This window comes from Arachis ipaensis, chromosome B4 (assembly GCF_059453495.1).
Source record: "Arachis ipaensis isolate K30076 ecotype BB chromosome B4, ASM5945349v1, whole genome shotgun sequence".
NCBI lineage: Eukaryota > Viridiplantae > Streptophyta > Magnoliopsida > Fabales > Fabaceae > Arachis > Arachis ipaensis.
The window spans coordinates 2,859,822-2,879,520 of NC_142439.1; the positions used below are offsets into that span (position 1 = coordinate 2,859,822).

Genomic DNA, 19,699 nt, shown 5'->3' on the forward strand with positions numbered 1-19,699 from the left:
TTTCTCTCTTTCTTCCTTAATGTTTCTCGTTCTTTTCTCTTTCTTCCTTAATGTTTTTCATCATCATTATCATCATTATTATTATTATTATTAAATAGTTTTTTAATTTTCAAGTAATTATCACTTTATTTATATGCATACATGGTCAACTTTGGTTGTCACAAACTAAGAATAGAAGAAATTAAAAAAATACAGAATTTAGTATTTTATGAACATATTATAAATTATTATTAACTTTCGACCTTAATCCAACTCTATAAATATACGTGAGAAGACCTTAATGAAAGTCATCAAAAGAGAAAATATTTTGTTCGTGACTTCAATTTAGGCTGTATTTTTAAATCCAAAAATTAGAAGACATGATGAAGATTGCAACAAAGATAACATTTGTGATGATTCTTCTTGCTTTAGTAGCCACCAATGGTATTTTTTTTTATCTTTTTTTTTCTTTCGATATCTAAATTATTGTATTACCAAAGATCAATTAATCTTGTTTACAACTGTGATCGTCTCCCTTAAAATATAATATAACATGTGTTTATACTTTCTTTTTTTGCCTCTAAAAAGATACTTCTATATAAATTTTAGAAAATGTACATACGATTTTTAAAAAATGATTATTTTAATCAGAACAAAATAAGATACCTTTAGTTAAACTAACCAACTTTTTGTTAAAAAAAAAATAATCCAAATTAGTACTTAATTACAACTGATGAACAAATTAGTCACAATTTATTACTAACAAATTTGAGATCTTGAATTATATTATTACCAAACCCTCTAATCCTCTTGACCCTTTTCTAAAAAAAACATAATATTTAAATAAGGTAGGTTGATAAAGTTTGATTATTTTATTCTCGTCAACATTACGTCATTGATTATTTTCTTAATTAATTAACATTTAATTCTAATATATCAAGAGATATTTTACCTACTGCATTTTTTTTTAGAAAAAATTGATCTAAACCAACAATTAATTATAACTGCATAAATAAATCATAATTAATTACCAACAAATTTGAGATCATGCATTATATTTTTACCAAATCCCCTAGCCATCTTGGTGCCTTTAAAAAAAAAACTATGTAAGTAAAGTAATCAAATTGAAAAAATTATGATTTTATTTTAGTCAACATTACACCATTGACTTTTCTCTTGGTTAATTAAGATTTTAGTCTATCAAAAGATATTTTACCAATTATATTTCTTTTTACCTAAAGAATATTACAAATAAATCAAATCTAAAGTAGTTATTATTATTATTATTATTATTATTATTATTATTATTATTATTAACTAGTTTTTCAATTTTCAAGTAATTATCACTTTATTTATATGTACACATAATGAGAGAATATGGTCAACTTTAATTTGTTTGTCACAAACTAAGAATAGAAAGAATTAATTAAAAAAGATCCAAAACTAAGTATTTTATGAATATATTATAAGTTATTATTAACTTTCGACATTAATCCAATTCAATAAATATGCATGACAAGGCCTTGATGGTGAAGATCAAAAGAAAATATTTTGCTTGTGACTTTAACTTAGACCGTATTTTTAAATCCAAAAAATTAGAAGTCATGGTGAAGATTGCAACAAAGATAGCATTTGTAATGATCCTTCTCGCTTTAGTAGTCACCAATGGTATTTTCTTTTTCATCTCATATTTTCTTTTGATATCTAAATTATTGTATTATCAAAAACTAATTAATCTTGTTTATAATTGCCATGGTCTCCCTTAATATAAATTTTAATTATGTTACTTAAATATCAAAAGCTAAAATATAGTCCACAAAAAAGAGTCTATTCTAGCAGTACATGTTTAAACTAACTCAATTTTAGTTGATATAACATATTTGTACTTTTTTTTTCTTTTTTTTTTTCCTCTAAAAATATATTTTTCTATAAATTTTAGAAAATTTACATACGGCTTTTAAACAATGATGTTTTTAATTAGAACAAAAAATGACACTTTTAGTCAAACTAAAAATGTGAATTTTTTCAAAAAAATATATAACGGAATTTAATAAAATATTTATTTAAAACATCATCTATTAAAAATAATATTAATTTCTAATGAAAACCTTTTAAAACCAATCCAGGCACATTTATTTTTTTTCTTCTTCCTCAATGTATGTGTTCATTAAAATATTATAAATTGTTTATGATAATCAAACTATATTAGTAATGATTATCTTTTTTTTTTTAATCTCTTTGTAGGGTTTGGTCTCCGAAAAATACCAAGAAAGGTGGTGCCTCAAAGAGATTGTCGTAATGATTGTATACCTTTTATATTTATTTGTCATCCGAAAGTTCCTACGTGTGTGAATGGAAATTGTGTGTGTATAGGGTTAGACAATAATAATTCAAGCACAAAACAAGAACGCCACAATAATATAGATGGTGAAAAATCAAAATTATTAGGCTAGTATATGCATACCATTATTATGAATGCTTATCTGCGGCTTGTGATTTATAGATGGTATGAAATAAATAAAAATGCTATATATTTACTAAAAATTAGTCACCGAATCTTGTATTATGTATTTGTATACTAATACTAATAATTGATTTTTTGTGACAAATTTTGGTGTATACCTAATATAATAATAAAATAAAATATTCAATTATAAAATTTCTAAAATTTAATAAGATGTTATGACCCTTAGCTTGGATGTAAAATTTGTGATGTCTTATACTCTTATATAATTATATATTAGGATGGAATTAAAGTAAAAACAGAATCCAATTTATTTCTATCTAATTTTACAAAAGATAACGCGACCTTTATATATAAAGAAAGGATATGTTGACTCTGATATTATTATTTTTAGACAATAAAAATTTCCGTTAAAGAAATTATCAAATTATAACACGATTATTTTTAGGGGATTATTTTATAATATGTTTTTTTTTTAAATCATTAGTGGTGGTCAAATAAAAAGGACCATTATTAAAAATGATGCCTTAAGAAAAAAAATATAACTATAATACAAATATCTTTTAAAAATAGCATCCTATAAAAAATTGACTTAAACAAAAAAGAGATAATACTCAATTTGGTTCCTGAACTTATACGCGAATCTCAATTTAATCCTTAAAGTTTTAATTGCCTCTATTTAGTTCCAAACTTTGTGAACGTAACTCATGTTAGTCCTTGAAACAATTTTTAATGTACAAATGTTAACGGAACGTGACAGGCAGATGCCACACTAAACTTTGTAAAATGATGTCGTTTTGATTTTGGCACTCAAATAACCTAAAAATAACATCTTAAATGGTGTTTATTAAAATTTTACCTAACAAAATAAGTAATACAATGTCGTTTTTTAGCTATTTAAATGTCAAAACTAAAACTGCATCATTTTACAAGTTTTAGCGTAACATGTGATAGTCTACAACAGCCCTCTATTAATTTTTTATACTAAAAATAGTCTCGAAGACTAATATGAGGCACGTTTATAAACAGAGACTAAATAGAGACAATTGAAATCTGAAAGACTAAATTGAGACTCACAAGTATGCCCTCAAAATCTTGGAGAAACCTTTACACACTAACTCCTCTCATCGCCGCCGCTCGCGCTCTCTCCTCCCTCGCAATGCCTCTGCCGGCACTCCCTCCATCCACCTTCCGTCTGTGCTCGCTCATTCCGCCTCCCCTGACCTTCCCTCGACCGTCACTCTCTCTGGCAAGGCCTCCCTCCTCGGCGCTCCCTCTCTCGCAAACCCTCCATCCTCGCTCCCTCCGTCGGTGCTCCTTCCCTCTTCCTTGTACGCTGTAAACCCTAACCCTCAGAATTATTTATAATTGTGAATTGGTTTTCAGCTTAGTAATTAGTCAAAGATTCTGTAGGGATCTGCTCAATTGAGGCTTTAATTAGTTGCATAGTCGTTAATTTGTTGGAATTAGACTGTAGATTAACTCTGAAGGAAACGTTGGAGCTGAATTATATGGAACTACTGTTTTTAATTCCTGCTAAACAACCAAGTTGTTACTAGGTTGAGACTTGAGAATGCTGTAATTACTAATTAGAGGTAGGCACAACTAGGATGGTTCATTCATGTAGATGATTTTGAAGTAGAACTTTGTTTTCATTTCCTATTCAAATTTCTTTTTAAGGGAAGCTGAAATCCTTTTCGTTTTTGCATAAGTTCATTTTGCAGAATTGTTCTGTGAAATGCAGGTAGAAGTTGAGGAGTTACGGAAAGAAATTACTGATATACAAAATCTGGTAAGAAGATGTAAAGCCCCTAACTTTTTGTACATTTGTTTTAGTCTTTAGTTCACTAAAACGATTCATTGTATGTTGCAATCACAAGAAACAAACACAACTAACAAAATGACCATATATGTTTGGTGTTGTCCGCATCAGTCCTGCATCAAACTGATTGAAATCCATAGTTTAAATTCTCGTTCTCTATTCAATCTCATATAAATCTAAATCCTCATCTTTTGATATTATTTACACTTTTTTTTGAATCTGTTTGTATACAGCACAGGTTTCTTATTCGGTTAATATAATATTTTGTCATGAGAAATGTTTTTCAATTCTAATAATATGCTATTTCGGGAAGTAAGCAATTGGTCTTGTTTCAGTTGGAAGAGCTAAATAATTCCCATGGTGGTAAATTTGGGGAAATTGCCTCAAGGAGGAAAACTACCAAGTCTAGTAAAGAGATCGTAGATGATCCAGTTGACATCAAGAGAAGAGAATAAGTAAAAGAAGCTATGCTTCATGCTTGGGGTTGGGGATCTTATGAGAAGTATGCATGGGCCCAAGATGAACTTTAGGTATTTTTTTCCCCAGATTATAAGTATGGTAATTATGTATGAACAATCAACTTTAAAGCTTTTGGTCTAAAGTTAGTAGTTCAGCTTCTTTCTTTTGAATATGACACTACTTTGGTGTTTTTGCAATGACTGATTTTGTTTACTATTTTTTACTGCAATGCAAAAAGTAATATGCATTGTAATTTTGATAAAGTAAAATGCTTATTGTGGTTATACAAATAATTGTTTCTATTAATTAATTAGTTATTTTTTCTTTAAATTTGAATATTTTATAACTATTTCCCCCCTTGGTGATGCCAGCCTCAATCAAAGAGTGGTGTCAAAAGTTTTGGAGGTCTTGGGTAACTTTAATAGATTCACTTGATCAACAGTTTCAAAAAGCCCGAGAGTGAGTGTAGCTTTTTACTTTGTACATTGAGCATGTTATAGTTAGCATCGCAATTCTTTTTTTCCTTTCTTCAATCACATCTCTATATTTGTTTGAAATTAATAGAGGCTATAACTTGTATAACAAGTTATATATGGGGGGGAAAAAATCTAGGGTAGAAATTTCTTTTATTTTTTTTTCTGTTTTCCTCCAATTTTGTTGCTCTCCTAGAGGCACATTCCATGGCGATGGTGTCTTAACTAGTAGTTTTATATATATATATTGTTCATTTTAACTTTGGGCTGTAGGCCCTGTTGAAATAAAAAAAATGTTCTTTTTAACTCTATTCCTGAAAGCTTCCTGAATTTATATGTGGAATTTTCTTAGATTTGTTTCAATTGTTTGCTATATTACTCTGCTTGATTTTTAGTTTTATGGTTTTGGTTATCCTTGCGGTGATTGTTTTACTATTATGCAGAACTTGCTTTGCCTTTTTCTTTAATTTATACACTAATAATGACTTAATGATTATTACTATTATGCGGAACTTGCTTTGCCTTTTAATATATACAAAGAAAGAAACCACCAAAAAAAAAAAAAACTATATATTACCCATTATTAACAAATTAATCTATCAGCTTGGTATTCTGCAATCCAGCTTGCAATGATATTTATTTCAACGTGTCTTTGATTGATCAACCACTTAGGATCATTTTGTTGTGCTGGAAGGATGTCCAAGCAGTGAGTACCTGCAGTAACAATAATAAAAATAACTAAAATTGTTTATTTATTGTAAAAAAAAAAAAAATTATGATTGATATATTAATACCATTGACCGTGGTAAGAGCAATCAGACTGGGTGACAAACTCTCCAATACCCTGCAATACATAGTGTACATAATATTATTAAATATTTATCATTTAATTATAATTAATTTCATATTTATTATTTTTTTATATATTTAATAAACAAACAGTTATTTATATTAAAATGTCTTACCCGCCTGAGCTATATGGATATTTTAATCCATTGGAAAAAATTATATTACTGGCAAATCTTTTGAAGACTAATTTTATATCCTGTGTTATATAAAATAAAAATTAACGATAATTAATAATTAATTATTTGGTGAAAATAATTTATAAAAAAATTAAAAGAATTATTATTTAGATACCTGACCGCCATAATATGTTATTATCCAATGAGGCAGTGGAATTACACTATATTGTTGCTCGCATGAATCGAGATAATTTTCCATATTAAAAGGTCTTGGTTGAAACATTGAAGCATCTTCGTCAATACTAATTGGAACAATGATCTCGCTACAAGTCTGTTTATTAAATTAATTAATTTTCTATTAGTTAATTAGATATTATATATATAAACCAAGAAAAAAGGAGTAGGATTTTTTTTTTTACCTGCCAATCCCATGCATTGCCATCTTGAGATTGTTCAATTAAATTATCACTTCCTTCTATGTCATAGCATGAAAAATTTGATTGGTGATTAAAAATTGCAAAAGCTTGAAATATCTGACCAATTTCATCCGTTTTGTTGGCTGCTTCATCAATGGCGTGACATATGCTCTCAACTGATGGTTGATTGTACTGAGCTCCGATGGAATATATATTCTTTAAATGCTTCTTCAGAACTTCAACATTTTTCAATTTTCTAGAATTAATGTAGTATATAATAGGTTAATAATAATAATAATAATAATAATAATAATATGGAACAAAAAATATATATATTTGACTTACTTGCAAATCTTAAACCTTTTGCTTAGAACTGAGAGGCCATGAGGTCTCTTGGCTATTTCGTCAATCTCGTTCCAAGACTTTTGAATAGTATAATAACAGCTCTTACTTATTTCCTACATACCAAAAGAGTAAATTAAATTATTTATCTTTTAGAATTTACTATTAATTTTTTTTTATCAAAATACACATTATTTTAATAACTAATATATAAATTTATAAATAATGACATATATATAATGTATTACCCTAAAATCTTTGGATACAATATAATAATATCCATGTTTTGGGGCAACACCGTCAAAATAGAGAATCGGGGCAGATGAAGCTAAAGCACCATATGCAATATGAGGATATTTTAGCCGAAACCACGCTGCAAGCACTAGTAGATAAACAAAATAAATAAATAAATAAATATTAATCATATGTATAATGTATACATAACAAAATTCAAAAATATTTTTATGGTCTTCTTTTATATATATACTGTTTACATATTTTATGATGCTTAAAACTTTTTATGTAAAATTAATAATATATAATATGACTTACATCCACCGTAAGAACCTCCATAAACAATGATAGGAGAGTCATGAGCATTGAGAGTTTTTCTAATGTCTAAAAGAATAGCAGCATAATCTGCTAATGCTTGCGCTGAATTTAAATATCCCATAGTACTTGCATTTTTCAAAGCTTCTTCACTTGAGCCAAATGGAAATGATTTTCCATAGTACCTATGCTGTCAATGATAATAATAATAATATAACATTCAGTTAATCTCTTAATTGATTAGTATATGATATAAATAATAACAATATAAAATGTGTATTAACATAAATAAATTAAATATGAAAACAGAAATTATATATTTATTTCATTTACATTATTTTAATCGTAGATAGAAATTATTAAGATATATTTACTTAGATTATATTGGCCACATAATTAAGGCATGCGATTTTATGTTTTGATGTAATAAAGCTGAGTGAAAAAATCAATCCTACCATAAATGTACCCTTTTTAGGACGTTCTTAATTACATTTTTCATGTTATCTACGAAATGATTTTGAAAATTAAATAAAAAAGAAAAAAATTTTCACTGTGGATTACAGAAGACCCAAGCATGTTCTCTAAAAAATCATAATTAATTATTACCTCAATGTATAAAAGAAGAGCTTTGAAACGAAGAGCGTTGTCTTTAAGAATTCCAGCCGCGTCAATTCCGTCTTCTAAAGAAGTTTCGCCGTTAAACCATACAAAAATCGGTGCTCCCGATTTAGAACCACCCCAATTTTTAAAATCTATCACATATCTTTGTTTAAATGTGATAGAACTTTCGGGTTTATAATTAAAATGGTCTAATCTTTGAGTGTAATAAGATATGTTAATAATACTATTGTCATGATACTGCATTTTAGTATTTTGTGAAATTATTCCTAGTCTAGGAAATCTAAATCCTAAAACACAAATTATTGATATGTCTAAGAAGATGATTAAAAAAAACCATTTCGATACTAATGAGTACATTTTGAAAATCCTAATAATTTTTTTTCCTTATAAAATAAGGATGAAGAGCCTAATGAAAATAGAAGATGTATAGAAGACTGAGAGATGGTGATGTGCGAGAAGTGAAGAGAATTTCTCAAACTTATATAGAGGAGCTCTTAAGAATATGGTTATAAATCCCTTTCTTTCTTTCCTTTTTTTGCCTATCTTTTAAATGTGCTGAAATTAAATAGAGGGGTACTTAAAGAAAGAAATGATACGTACTAACCAGTTAGTAAGGAAGTTAAATGATAAATGTTTTTTTTTTTTAAATAAATTATAGTAGAATAATGCTTTATTTTCATGTTTCTTTTTTGCATTTAAATTTTCATATTTTACTTCATATGCTTCTCTATAATTAAAATTTATTATTTCTTTCAGTATAATAATATTAATACTGAAGTTTTAGATTAACTTCAAATTTACTTGATATATTAATTTATACAAAGAAAGAAACGATAATAATAGTGGAATTAAATTAATTGCAGTCACGTTAGCAAAAAAAAAATTAGTTATGGTCACTAATTATCATATTTATTATATGCACATTATCATGTATGTCATGCCATGCGATAATGTGAAATAGAGGCATATGAATATGAATATATAATTAAAAAAATAAGATGATGAACCTTCAATAATCATGTATGCATTTTCATAATATTTTGTGTTTACTGTTTTCATTTTTGAAAAATATTAGATAAATTAATCTAACGTTAACTAATTTTTTATGTTTTACAATTAATATATTGGACTTTTGGCATTTTTTTCTTTTAAGATCTTCAAATAGCCAATTTTTTAACTAATTAATTATATTACTATTTAAAATATTATTTTTTAAAAAGTTATCATTTCAAAATTTTGAGAAATATTTTAAGAAAATTTGTAAGTAGAATTTTATTTTCAGTCTCAATTAAATTTATGTGATAATTTTAAAAATATTTGAAATTAATTTATTATATAGTAGTTAAGGTAGTTAAATTTTTTTACTTAACAATTTTATGATATCTCAATTAAGAATAAAGTCAATCAATCTAATCAGATTAGTTATCAAAAATTAAATTATCATAAGCAAGAATATTAAAATTTTCAAGTTTTTCTTTTAATTAGTATTTACTATTTATACTTGCTTCTACATACATTCAATTCTCTTATGCACAAAGCATATTTCAATTCACACGGTGAAATAGTGTGAATCAGATCAAAGATGCAGAATGTTATAAAAATAATAATTAAATTTATTATATTGTTAACAATGGTGTGTATAATTCTTCGAACCAGAACAAGAATATTTATATTATTGGTATATTCATAAAAAATTTTGTAATTTATTACATACCCCTCTTAAATTATAGTATATATATGTACTTTATCTCTTAATTTTAGTAATTATATTATTTTTTATTTAATAAGGGTCAATTTTTGGATAATTTATAATAAATATATATACTGTATCATTAACTTCAATTTTATTAGCATATTATGTTATTACTAGTAGTTCTGAGTACAATATGTATAAAATTTTGAGGTTACTAATAATTATTCATATCAGCTCAATTTTTTTTTTATGACTATCAACTCACAATTTTGTTAATCTATATTTGAAAAAAGTTTAAAATTATGAACGATACATTAATTTAAAATAAAAAAAATTTTACATAGTCAAGCAACAAGATTTAATTAAAGATGGTTTAATTTACAGAGTATAAGTAATACTTATTTCACGCATTTGTATACGTGTGTGTATAAAATTTACAGAGTATATATATATATATATATACTATGTTTATATTTATTTTAGAACATAAATATTAAAAAAAATTCATAATGTCACTTCTAGATTCATAACATTATTTTTTTTAATTATATATTTTTATATTTTTACAAAATTATTCACCGTCTTTATAAATCTAACAAAAATAAATGAGGATGTTGATATAATAAATAAAGATTAAAAATAACTTAAAAAATATATATATAATTAAAAAAATAGTATTATTAATTTAAAAATGATGTTATCATTATTTAAAAAATATATAAATTATCTTTTTTTTCTTTCATATATAATTGTATTTAGTATGCGGGTTTAAGAAATTTTGAGAAACTACATGTAAAAAAAATTGTATACATGTTTATTTTTATTAATTAAATATTATTTTTATTTCACTAAAAAATTTTATGAATAATAAATTTTTTTTTGTTTTTTCTTTTAATTTGTAAATATTTAATAAAATTTAGTATTTACTTTAACAAGGGCATAATTAAAAATACGAAAATGCTATTTAGTATATATACTACATGATACAAATACAAAAAGTGAGACCCACAATAAAACTCTCCATATATATATATACTTTATCCTTTAATTTTAGTAACCATATTATTCTCTCTCATTTAACAAGGATCAACTAACTTTTGCATAGTTTATAATAAATGCTTAATTTTAATAACCATATTATTCTCCCTTATTTAGTAAGGGTCAACTTTAATAAATGCTTAATTTTAATAACCATATTAATAAGGATAATTGGGTCGGTGGCTACCTAAGGATTAATTTCAGTAACCATATTATTCTCCCTTATTTAATAAGGGTCAACTTTTACATAGTTTATAATAAATATATATCCCGTATCCTTAATCATTTTTATTAGCATATTAGGTTATCATTAGTAGTTGTGAGTAATGAGTATAATATGTATAGAGTTTTGAGATTACTAATAATTATTCATATGGACCCACAATTTTATTACATTGTATTGTTAATCTATACTTAAAATAGATTTAAGATTACAAATAATATCATTTTGATACATTAATTTAGAATAAAAAAATTGTACATGGTCATCAACTAACAAAATTTAAAGATGGTCTGATCTAATTGTAAACAGAATTAAAGTACGTAATATTTATTTCACACAGCTATAATATATATATATATATAATATAATATAATATAATATATTAGAACATAAATATTAAAGTGAAAAAATTCATAATATATCACTTCTAGATTCATAATAATATTCTTTTTTAATTATATATTTTTATTTTTTTATAAAATTATTCACATTCGTTATAAATCTAACAAAAATAAATATGAGGATGTTCATATAACAAATAAAGATTGAAATAATAGTATTCTTTTTTAATCATATATTTTTATTTTTTTTATAAAATTTTTCACAGTCCTTATGAATCTAACAAAAATAAATATGAGGATGTTGATATAACAAATAAAGATTGAAAGTAATTTTAAAAGAAAATAAAAAATATAATTAAAAAATAGTATTATTAATTTAGGAGTGACGTTATCATTATTTAAAAAAACATAAATAATTTTTTTTCATATATAATTGTATTTAGTATGTGTTTCGGTTTAAAAAACTTTGAGAAATTACATGTAAAAAAAAGTTTATATATATATGTATTTTGATTAATTAAATATTATTTTTATTTCAATAAAAAATATTTTTGTTTTTTTTTTATTTGTAAATATTTAACAAAATTTAGTATTTACTTTAATAAGTGTATAATTAAAAATAGACAAGTTAAGAAAGAGTGTGTAGCTATTCCAGGTTTAACCTATCATTTTCACATTTTGCAATTGAATAACCGGTTTTTGGCACATAATTTGTATCAATGAGTTTGACCGGTCAACGGCGGTTCAAATACAGAAATGGTCTCAGAATAAATCCCTTAACCATGGACGAATTATTCATATTTGGTGTGCCTTGTTGCTTCTAATATCAGTAGTGCAATTAACCTTAAGAATGATATTGATCTTCATTATAGTTTGGCGAGAATATAAAAATTGAGCTAAGGCTAAAAATATGGATACAGTTTTTTACTATTAAGGGATTTATTATTAGACTGTGTGCATTTATTTTTATTTTAACACAAAATATTGTGAAGGAATGTGTTACAAGCACTAAGTCCAAAACACTAGCTTAAAGAGCTACCAGAGGCGTGAAAAAGACTATTAAAAATTAATAATTGAATTATGGGCAGTGCTATAGTGTTGAAACTAATATTTTTCAATAGGTGCTGAAATGAGCTGGCCACACTATATAATGAACGCATGTTGCTATTGGTGTGACAGGAGAAGCTGTTGGTGTGACAAGGGAAAATCAGGAAGTAAGTGAAAACATCAGAATACAGTAATTAGTCACGATAGTCATGATGGTGTCGGGTAATTAAATAAAAAAATTTGTATAAAGTGAGGTAGTTATAGATTGTTAATTTTTATTACAATTGGGTTTTTCCTTTTTTTTTTTGTTACTTTTTTGGTAAGTAGATAGACTACTAGACTGGGCTTACATTGTGTAGGAATTAGGAATGATCCAATATTTTGAAAATAAACATTTTAATACTAATACATTAACTAATACTCCTACATAAATTAATTAGCTTAGTTCATAAATTCAAGGAAAAAAAAAAACTTACTTCATAAATTCTTATTTAATAATAACTATGTTGTCTAGTCCAATTTATAATTTTCATCAAATTTCTAAATTTTGTTCTTATAATTAATACTACAACTATATAAATATCAAGGTGTTAAAAAGAGGAGCATATGGCATATATACTTACAAGCCATTCACGTTGACGTTGTCCTCGTAATCCTTCAAACACATTTAGTGTGTATAGTGTAATGGAAGTGCAATATGAAAATAAACGCAGCCATACAATGTGCTTGTATTGTTAGTGATGTCTATTTGTTATGTTTTATTTTTTATTTAATTAAATAAAAAATAAATATTTAAAACTAGTAATATGCAGTAAGTACGCAATATAAAAATAAACATAGTCATACAATGTGTTTATATTGCTAGTGATGTATATTTGGTTTTTGGAAAAAAAATTGTCTTATAATTTTAAAATTAATAAATATTAATTTAAAATTTAAAAAAATGAGTATGAATTAAATGATTTAAAAATAAGAACTTAAAAAAATAATTTTATAATTTAAAATAAAATTAATTAAATTGTGCTTCGTTAAATGAGTGAGAATGTTATTATTCAATTAACTGTATTAAATCATTGTTAACAGGTTGATTCAATGTGTATTAGAGGATAACCAATTTAAATTAGTAAAAAAATATTTTATAATATTAAAAAAATTAAAAATTTGATTTGTAAATATATTATTTCAGTTGATATTTTGAAAAATAAAATATTTAGTTTATTTGATAACAATTTAACCATTTATTATTAAATAAGAATTTATGAAGTAAGTTTTTTTTTTCCTTGAATTTATGAACTAAGCTAATTAATTTATGTAGGAGTATTAGTTAATGTATTAGTATTAAAATGTTTATTTTCAAAATATTGGATCATTCCTAATTCCTACACAATGTAAGCCCATTCTAGTAGTCTACCTACTTCCCAAAAAAGTAACAAAAAAAAAGGAAAAACCCAATTGTAATAAAAATTAACAATCTATAACCACCTCGCTTTATACAATTTTTTTTGTTTATTTATCCGACACCATACGGACTAATTACTGTATTCTGATGTTTCCACTTACTTCCTGATTTCCTCTTGTCACACCAACAGCTTCCCCTGTCACACCAACAACAACACGCGTTCATTATATAGCGTGGCCAGCTCATTTCAGCACCTGCTGAAAAATATTAGTTTCAGCACCATAGCACTACCTTTGAATTATTAGAGTTTAGATATGTAGAGATACTGTACCTTGCTAAACTCAATTTTATTTATTTTTAAGGTTAATAGATTAAGATTATTTAATTATAATTATTTTCATTGTAAACTTTTTTTTAAATCAAAACAATAAAACGAATTATTTAATCTTTTAAAAAATAATTATAAAAATATATTAGTCTTTTTATAAGAGTATTTAATCTTTATAACAATTTAATAAATTTTTCAAATACAAATAAAAAATAAATGATTATTACGCTACTTGATAATTTTATATTTATTTATTTTTTATATCATATTAATTTGGTACGTATATAAATTAATTAACGTATCAAAACAAGCACCAATAGATAATAGATATATATAGTACTGAATATTTGTTTTTTCACATCATTATTTATTAATTAAAAATATTATTATGGCTTTCAATATTCTATATTGAACTTTTAAAAATGCATGCTTTATAATAATAATAATAATAATAATAATAATAATTATAATAATAATAATAATAATAATAATAATAATAATAATGATAATAAATAATGCTTAATTTGAGAAGTTGAAGGCAAATTAGTAATGACAAATATCAATATCTAATAAAAAAAATTAAAAAAAAAAGTTAAGGATCATTATTGAAGAAGTTAGATAAACACAAATCAAATGTAATAACAAGTACATAGATATTATAATTTTATTATAAGATATCAAAAGCTACAACGTTTTCCCACAACACAAGTACGAAAATAAGAAAAGTAGAATACCCTATTAACTAAGATAGATTATTCCAAATATAAATTACATAAAGTTTTTCCAAAACAACTCCTAGATGATAATTATCGACATAGCTTATGATAATATTTAGTTGGTAACTCCAATACTAGGAAGATTAGGAGATGGAGGTTTTCGTTGTGGCTTGAGAGGAGTTCCATAAGGTATTGGTGCAGCCAATTTAGTTTTATTTATTAGAGTGGGACTAGGGTCATAATCAGCATAATCAGTTAGCATAATACGTCCATGATGATCAATTTCCTGAAATATTCATATTTAATAGTTAGCTACAATAATTACAGTAAGATATAAGATATAAATATAAATATTTTCATATATAATTATAGGTCATCATTTCAAATACAAAAAACACTTGCAAGATATATACAAATATAATTAGTTTTTCTTTATAAATTGAGAAAACCTTATATTCAATTAAACTTGTAAATTTATAAATCTGATAACTACGTTAACCTTCAAATGATTTTCCAAACATATAAAAAATAACAATACCTTTGATTTCCTGTTGATGGCAATTTGTGGTGTTGCAAGTCCACGGTTGGTAGTGAGCAAATCTATGATGGAATATTAAAATTCACTGTTATAAAAAATATTACTAAAATATTAAAAAAATATAACTTTAATTTTAGTAAATACTTTATAGGCATGATAATCACTATAAAAAAAATACCTAAACCTAATTTTCTATCCTAACCCTAACTAAACTACACTCACCTCACCCCACACCCACGGTTAGCCCACACAACTCACTACCCAGCTCACCAACACTCAAAACAAAGAAAAAAAAAGAGAGAGAAACGAAAGAAAGGGATGAGAGGAGAGGGGAGCTACGGTAAGGGAGAAGGGGGAAAAGAGGGAGAGAGCGACGGAGAGCTGCGCCCTGCCGCCGATCCGCCACCGAATTCACCGCCCAGCCGTCGTCACGTCACTACCCAGCCACCATGGCATCGCTGCCTGCTGCCGCCGAACCGATTATCGCGTTCTGCTGCACGCCGTCACGGAGGAAGACCAAAACCCAGGGAGAGGGCCGCGCGAGGAGAGGTCGACGTCGCCGTTCCCTGAAGCCCGTGTCGCCGTCGAGCTCAGATGAGAGAGGAAAGACCGAGCCTGAACCCCGACGAGCTGGGAAGAACCAGCGCCGCCGCTATGCCATCGTCGTGGACACCATCGCCGCCATTCGTGCCTCTGATTCGCACCGGTGTGACTTCTGTCGCCGTTAGGCTGTCCGCTGACGTCACCGCCGCCATAACCGCCGTTGCTGGTGACCGCCAGTGGAACCTTGATCGTCTTGGTAAGCATTTCGTTCCGGAACCTTTGAAATCAATATTCTGTTATGTTTGGCTAGAGATTCTGAGATCTTGGTTACCGTAGGGTCGAGCTCCGAGATTTGCATGTCGAATTTTTAGGTTGCCGTTGAACCACTGGAGTTTCTAGCCGTTGTCGAAGCTCCCGCCGAGTCAGTTCGGGATTGCGGCTGCTCAGTTCTGCTGTCACCGTAAGTGTACTCTATTTCGAACCCTCATCGTTAGTTTTTCGTTATGGGTTTTAAGATTTTCACGATATTAATGTTTTTAGGAATTAGAAATTGAGTTTGTATGTCACGATTGAGGCTGTTCTGCTATTGAGAAAGTAAGCGGAGCTGAGGTTTTGGTTGCTGTTGATTCTGGGCTGAGAGAAAAGAGTTCAGTTGACATGTTTGGATTATGGTTTCGCTTACCGAGGTAGGGGTTTTTATAAAACTAATTTATTTTAAAGTGGAATTGTTATAAATTGATATGACGAGCAAAATGCTTTTCTGGTGATTATGCAAGTCCTATGCATTGTTTGGTTTATCTTAGATGAATATGGTTGTCTGCTTGACTGAGATAATGTCTAATTTTATTGAAATTGAGATTTCTGATTGGTTTGGCTTGAAATGATTTTTGATATTTAAAGTTCTGAGTTTTGTTTATTGGAAACTGATTTGGTCTTGAATCCTTTGGAAAGGAGTTGAGGATTGGTTTGGTTGGGACCCAAAAGGGTGGCAAAGTCCAAGTTTTAGGGGATATGCTGCCGAATTTTCATAAAAATCTAGATTTTGTTTTAAAATGTGATTTAGAAAAAGATTTGGACTTGAGAGGTTCTACGAATTGGTTCTTGATTTATTAAGAAATTGGTGTTTTGAGCTTAAACTGTTTAATAAAAGTTTATGTTTCCCGATTGATTTAAATATGAAGGGGCCTATGTTTTGAAGTTTGGTTAAAGAAGTACCTTTGGGTGAGTTTAGCGGAATTTGAAAGAATTGAACTTGATTAATTAATTTCGTGTTGCTCTTAAAGTATTCTTTAAGTTCGACTTTAAGTTCGACTAAACAATTCTGAGCTTTTGGGAGAGTTTCTGATTTAAGAATGAAAAGAAATTGGTTTTTTTTTTCACTTAAATAATTTTGATTTTGAAACTGGTTTAGAACTCTTGGCTTACATACTTTGGTTTTGATTTTAAATCTTTACTTTAATTTATCTCAACTTAAGCAACTATGATTCCGAGAATTTCTGAAGAGTTTAAGAAATGAGGCAGGTTATTCTTCCCTAAAGTCTTGAGTCCTTGCCAAGGTTGTTGATTAATAACTCTTGATTTCAAAGGGATGGAGCGAATGATTTGAAAATGAGTGATTTTGAGTATTTCAGAAGAGATTTTGAATCTGGCTTGGTTATGAAGTTGTTTGAAAGTTTTGAAAAGAAAATTTACTTAAGAAAAGTGGTTCTTGGCAAGATGTGAACTGAATACGTTTGTGATTTGAAAGCGGGTCAAGAATAATTTTTGAAATAAGATTTTGAGTCTGATTGACTGTGGATGTTATTGAGAATATGATGAGGCCTGGCAAGGATGGTGGTATAGTCCCGCTTGCTCAGTGCATAAACCGTTATGCAGGGATGGTGGTTTTGTCCCGCCTGCAGTGAGGATGGTGGTTTTGTCCCGCTCACATATTGATAAATTATTTGGCAAGGACGGTGGTTTAAATCCCGCTTGCGTGTTCCGGGCAAGGATGGTGATTTAGTCCCGCTTGCTTGTGGAACCTACGGATAAGGATGGTGGTTGAATCCCGCTTATCCAAGTCGGGTCTGGCAACATAACCGACGCGTGAGTTCATGGCCAATAGGACAGGTATGCATCATATGCATTTATATGACATTGTTTGGGTATGCATATTATAATTGGTTTGCCTATGTGAATAGTTATGTTAATTGCTAATTGCTCTACTTGATATAACTGCTTGATTATGTTTGAACCTTCTTACTTGTGTTTGTGGCTGAGAATTGGTTGGATTGTGATGAATTGGTTATTGATTGAGCTGCTTGGGCCTAGGGCCGTGGTTGATTATGAGATGGGCTGAGTGCTGTGTTTGGTTGTGTTTTCGGTTTAGAAAAGTATGAAAAACCAAACTGGTTCAGCATAGACTTAATGAACCTATGCTTGGAACAGTTTGGTCATTCATGCTGTCTAGGGAAAAACTTAAAAAAAAAGAGCTTTTGGATTTCTGAGAAATTAACAGCTTTCCCTTTTAGAAAGGATTTCGGATTTTGAATATTAAATCTTTGGTTTTGAAAAGAAGCATAAGGCGGTTATTAATCACTATACATTAAAAACGGTTTTATTTTTGTATCTTATTATAGCAATTCTGTAACCCTATAGTGAGAACCCTTTCGAGGACGATGTTCTCACTCCCCTACAGGTTTTTCCCTTTTCAAGATATGGGCGACGGAGTTTCAGGAGAGTTATATTTATTTTCTGTTTATTCGACATTATTTTGTATTATCTTAGTTTTATGTTTCGCTCGCCTTTAATTTTGCAAGTCTTCACAAGAGGGATAGGATTTTGATTATGTAATGCTTGTAATATTAATAATATGTAGATATATGTATATGTATCTTTTGTAAGTATTATGGTTTGTTTTGTAAATGTGGTTGTATGTTATCAGATAAGAAGCCTCTTGAGCGGTTATACGGTTTAATTTTTTTAAACAGGCTCATATTTTAGTATTAAATATTTTAAAAGTCATCGTAATACCCGAACTATCAGAGTAGCGCAGCCGGAAGCGTGACATTTTGATAGTTAGGGTGTTACAGTAAACCTGTGATGGCATTTAAAATTGTAAAAAACAATTACATTATATAGTAATACATGCATTTTGAAGATTCTAATATTTTTTTTTCTTATAAAATAAAAGATGAAGTGTCTAATGAAAATAAAAGATATATAGAAAAAGTGAAAGATGGTGCAAGAATTGAAGAAAAGTGGCTAAAACTTATATAATTATATGATTATAAATCTTTTTCTTTTTTTTATTTATCTTTTAAATGCGTACAAATTAAATAGAGGAATTTTTAGGAAGGAAATGATACTAACCAGCAAACAAAAAAGTTAAATGATAAATAATTTTTTTTTAAAAATAAATTGTAGTAGAACAATGCTTCTTTTCCATGCTCTTTTTTTTTGCATTTACCAATGTTCATATTTTGCTTCATATGCCCTTCTAAAATTAAAATCTATTATGCCTTTCAATATAATAATTAGGGCTGGGCAAAAAAATCTAGATTTTGGATTTTAAATCAAATCTAAATTAAATTATTTAAAAAAAAATTTTAAATACAAAAAAATTCAAACCAAATTGAATCTCTTTTTTAATTTGGTTTTTTAATCCAAATCATTTAAACAATTTAAATCTAAATTTAAATTCATATCTAAATTAAAATCTAAAATTAAAAAAAAAATCCTAATCTAAGACTGAATTGGTGAAA

At 27.3% G+C, this 19,699-nt stretch overlaps 1 protein-coding gene and 2 long non-coding RNA genes across 5 annotated transcripts; 2 read left to right on the forward strand and 1 right to left on the reverse strand.

Annotated features, from left to right (window-relative positions):
* Positions 1-3,295: 3,295 nt before the first annotated feature.
* On the forward strand, positions 3,296-5,029 carry LOC107637487 (uncharacterized). The gene is made up of 3 exons (XR_015880773.1): positions 3,296-3,774; positions 4,156-4,235; positions 4,601-5,029. It is a non-coding gene; the product is annotated as an uncharacterized LOC107637487 (long non-coding RNA).
* Positions 5,030-5,424: 395 nt separating this feature from the next.
* On the reverse strand, positions 5,425-8,525 carry LOC107635787 (uncharacterized). 2 transcript variants are annotated; one of them, XM_088483502.1, is made up of 9 exons: positions 8,076-8,525; positions 7,473-7,659; positions 7,169-7,302; positions 6,924-7,036; positions 6,582-6,834; positions 6,338-6,493; positions 6,163-6,242; positions 5,992-6,041; positions 5,425-5,911 (listed from the first exon to the last, which is right to left on the reverse strand). In XM_088483502.1, the coding sequence occupies exons 1-9, from the start codon at positions 8,445-8,447 to the stop codon at positions 5,781-5,783; spliced, it is 1,476 nt and encodes a 491-aa protein (XP_088339628.1). In that variant the 5' UTR covers positions 8,448-8,525; the 3' UTR covers positions 5,425-5,780. The 2 variants fall into 2 exon arrangements, with proteins under 2 accessions (XP_088339628.1, XP_088339629.1); XM_088483503.1 differs by lacking the exon at positions 6,163-6,242 and having other exon boundaries at positions 5,710-5,911.
* A 7,082-nt stretch (positions 8,526-15,607) lies between these two features.
* On the forward strand, positions 15,608-18,880 carry LOC148566460 (uncharacterized). Of its 2 annotated transcripts, XR_015880771.1 has the most exons (3): positions 15,608-16,212; positions 16,293-16,416; positions 16,497-18,880. It is a non-coding gene; the product is annotated as an uncharacterized LOC148566460 (long non-coding RNA). The 2 variants fall into 2 exon arrangements; XR_015880770.1 differs by having other exon boundaries at positions 15,631-16,212; positions 16,293-18,880.
* The last annotated feature ends 819 nt before the right edge of the window (positions 18,881-19,699 follow it).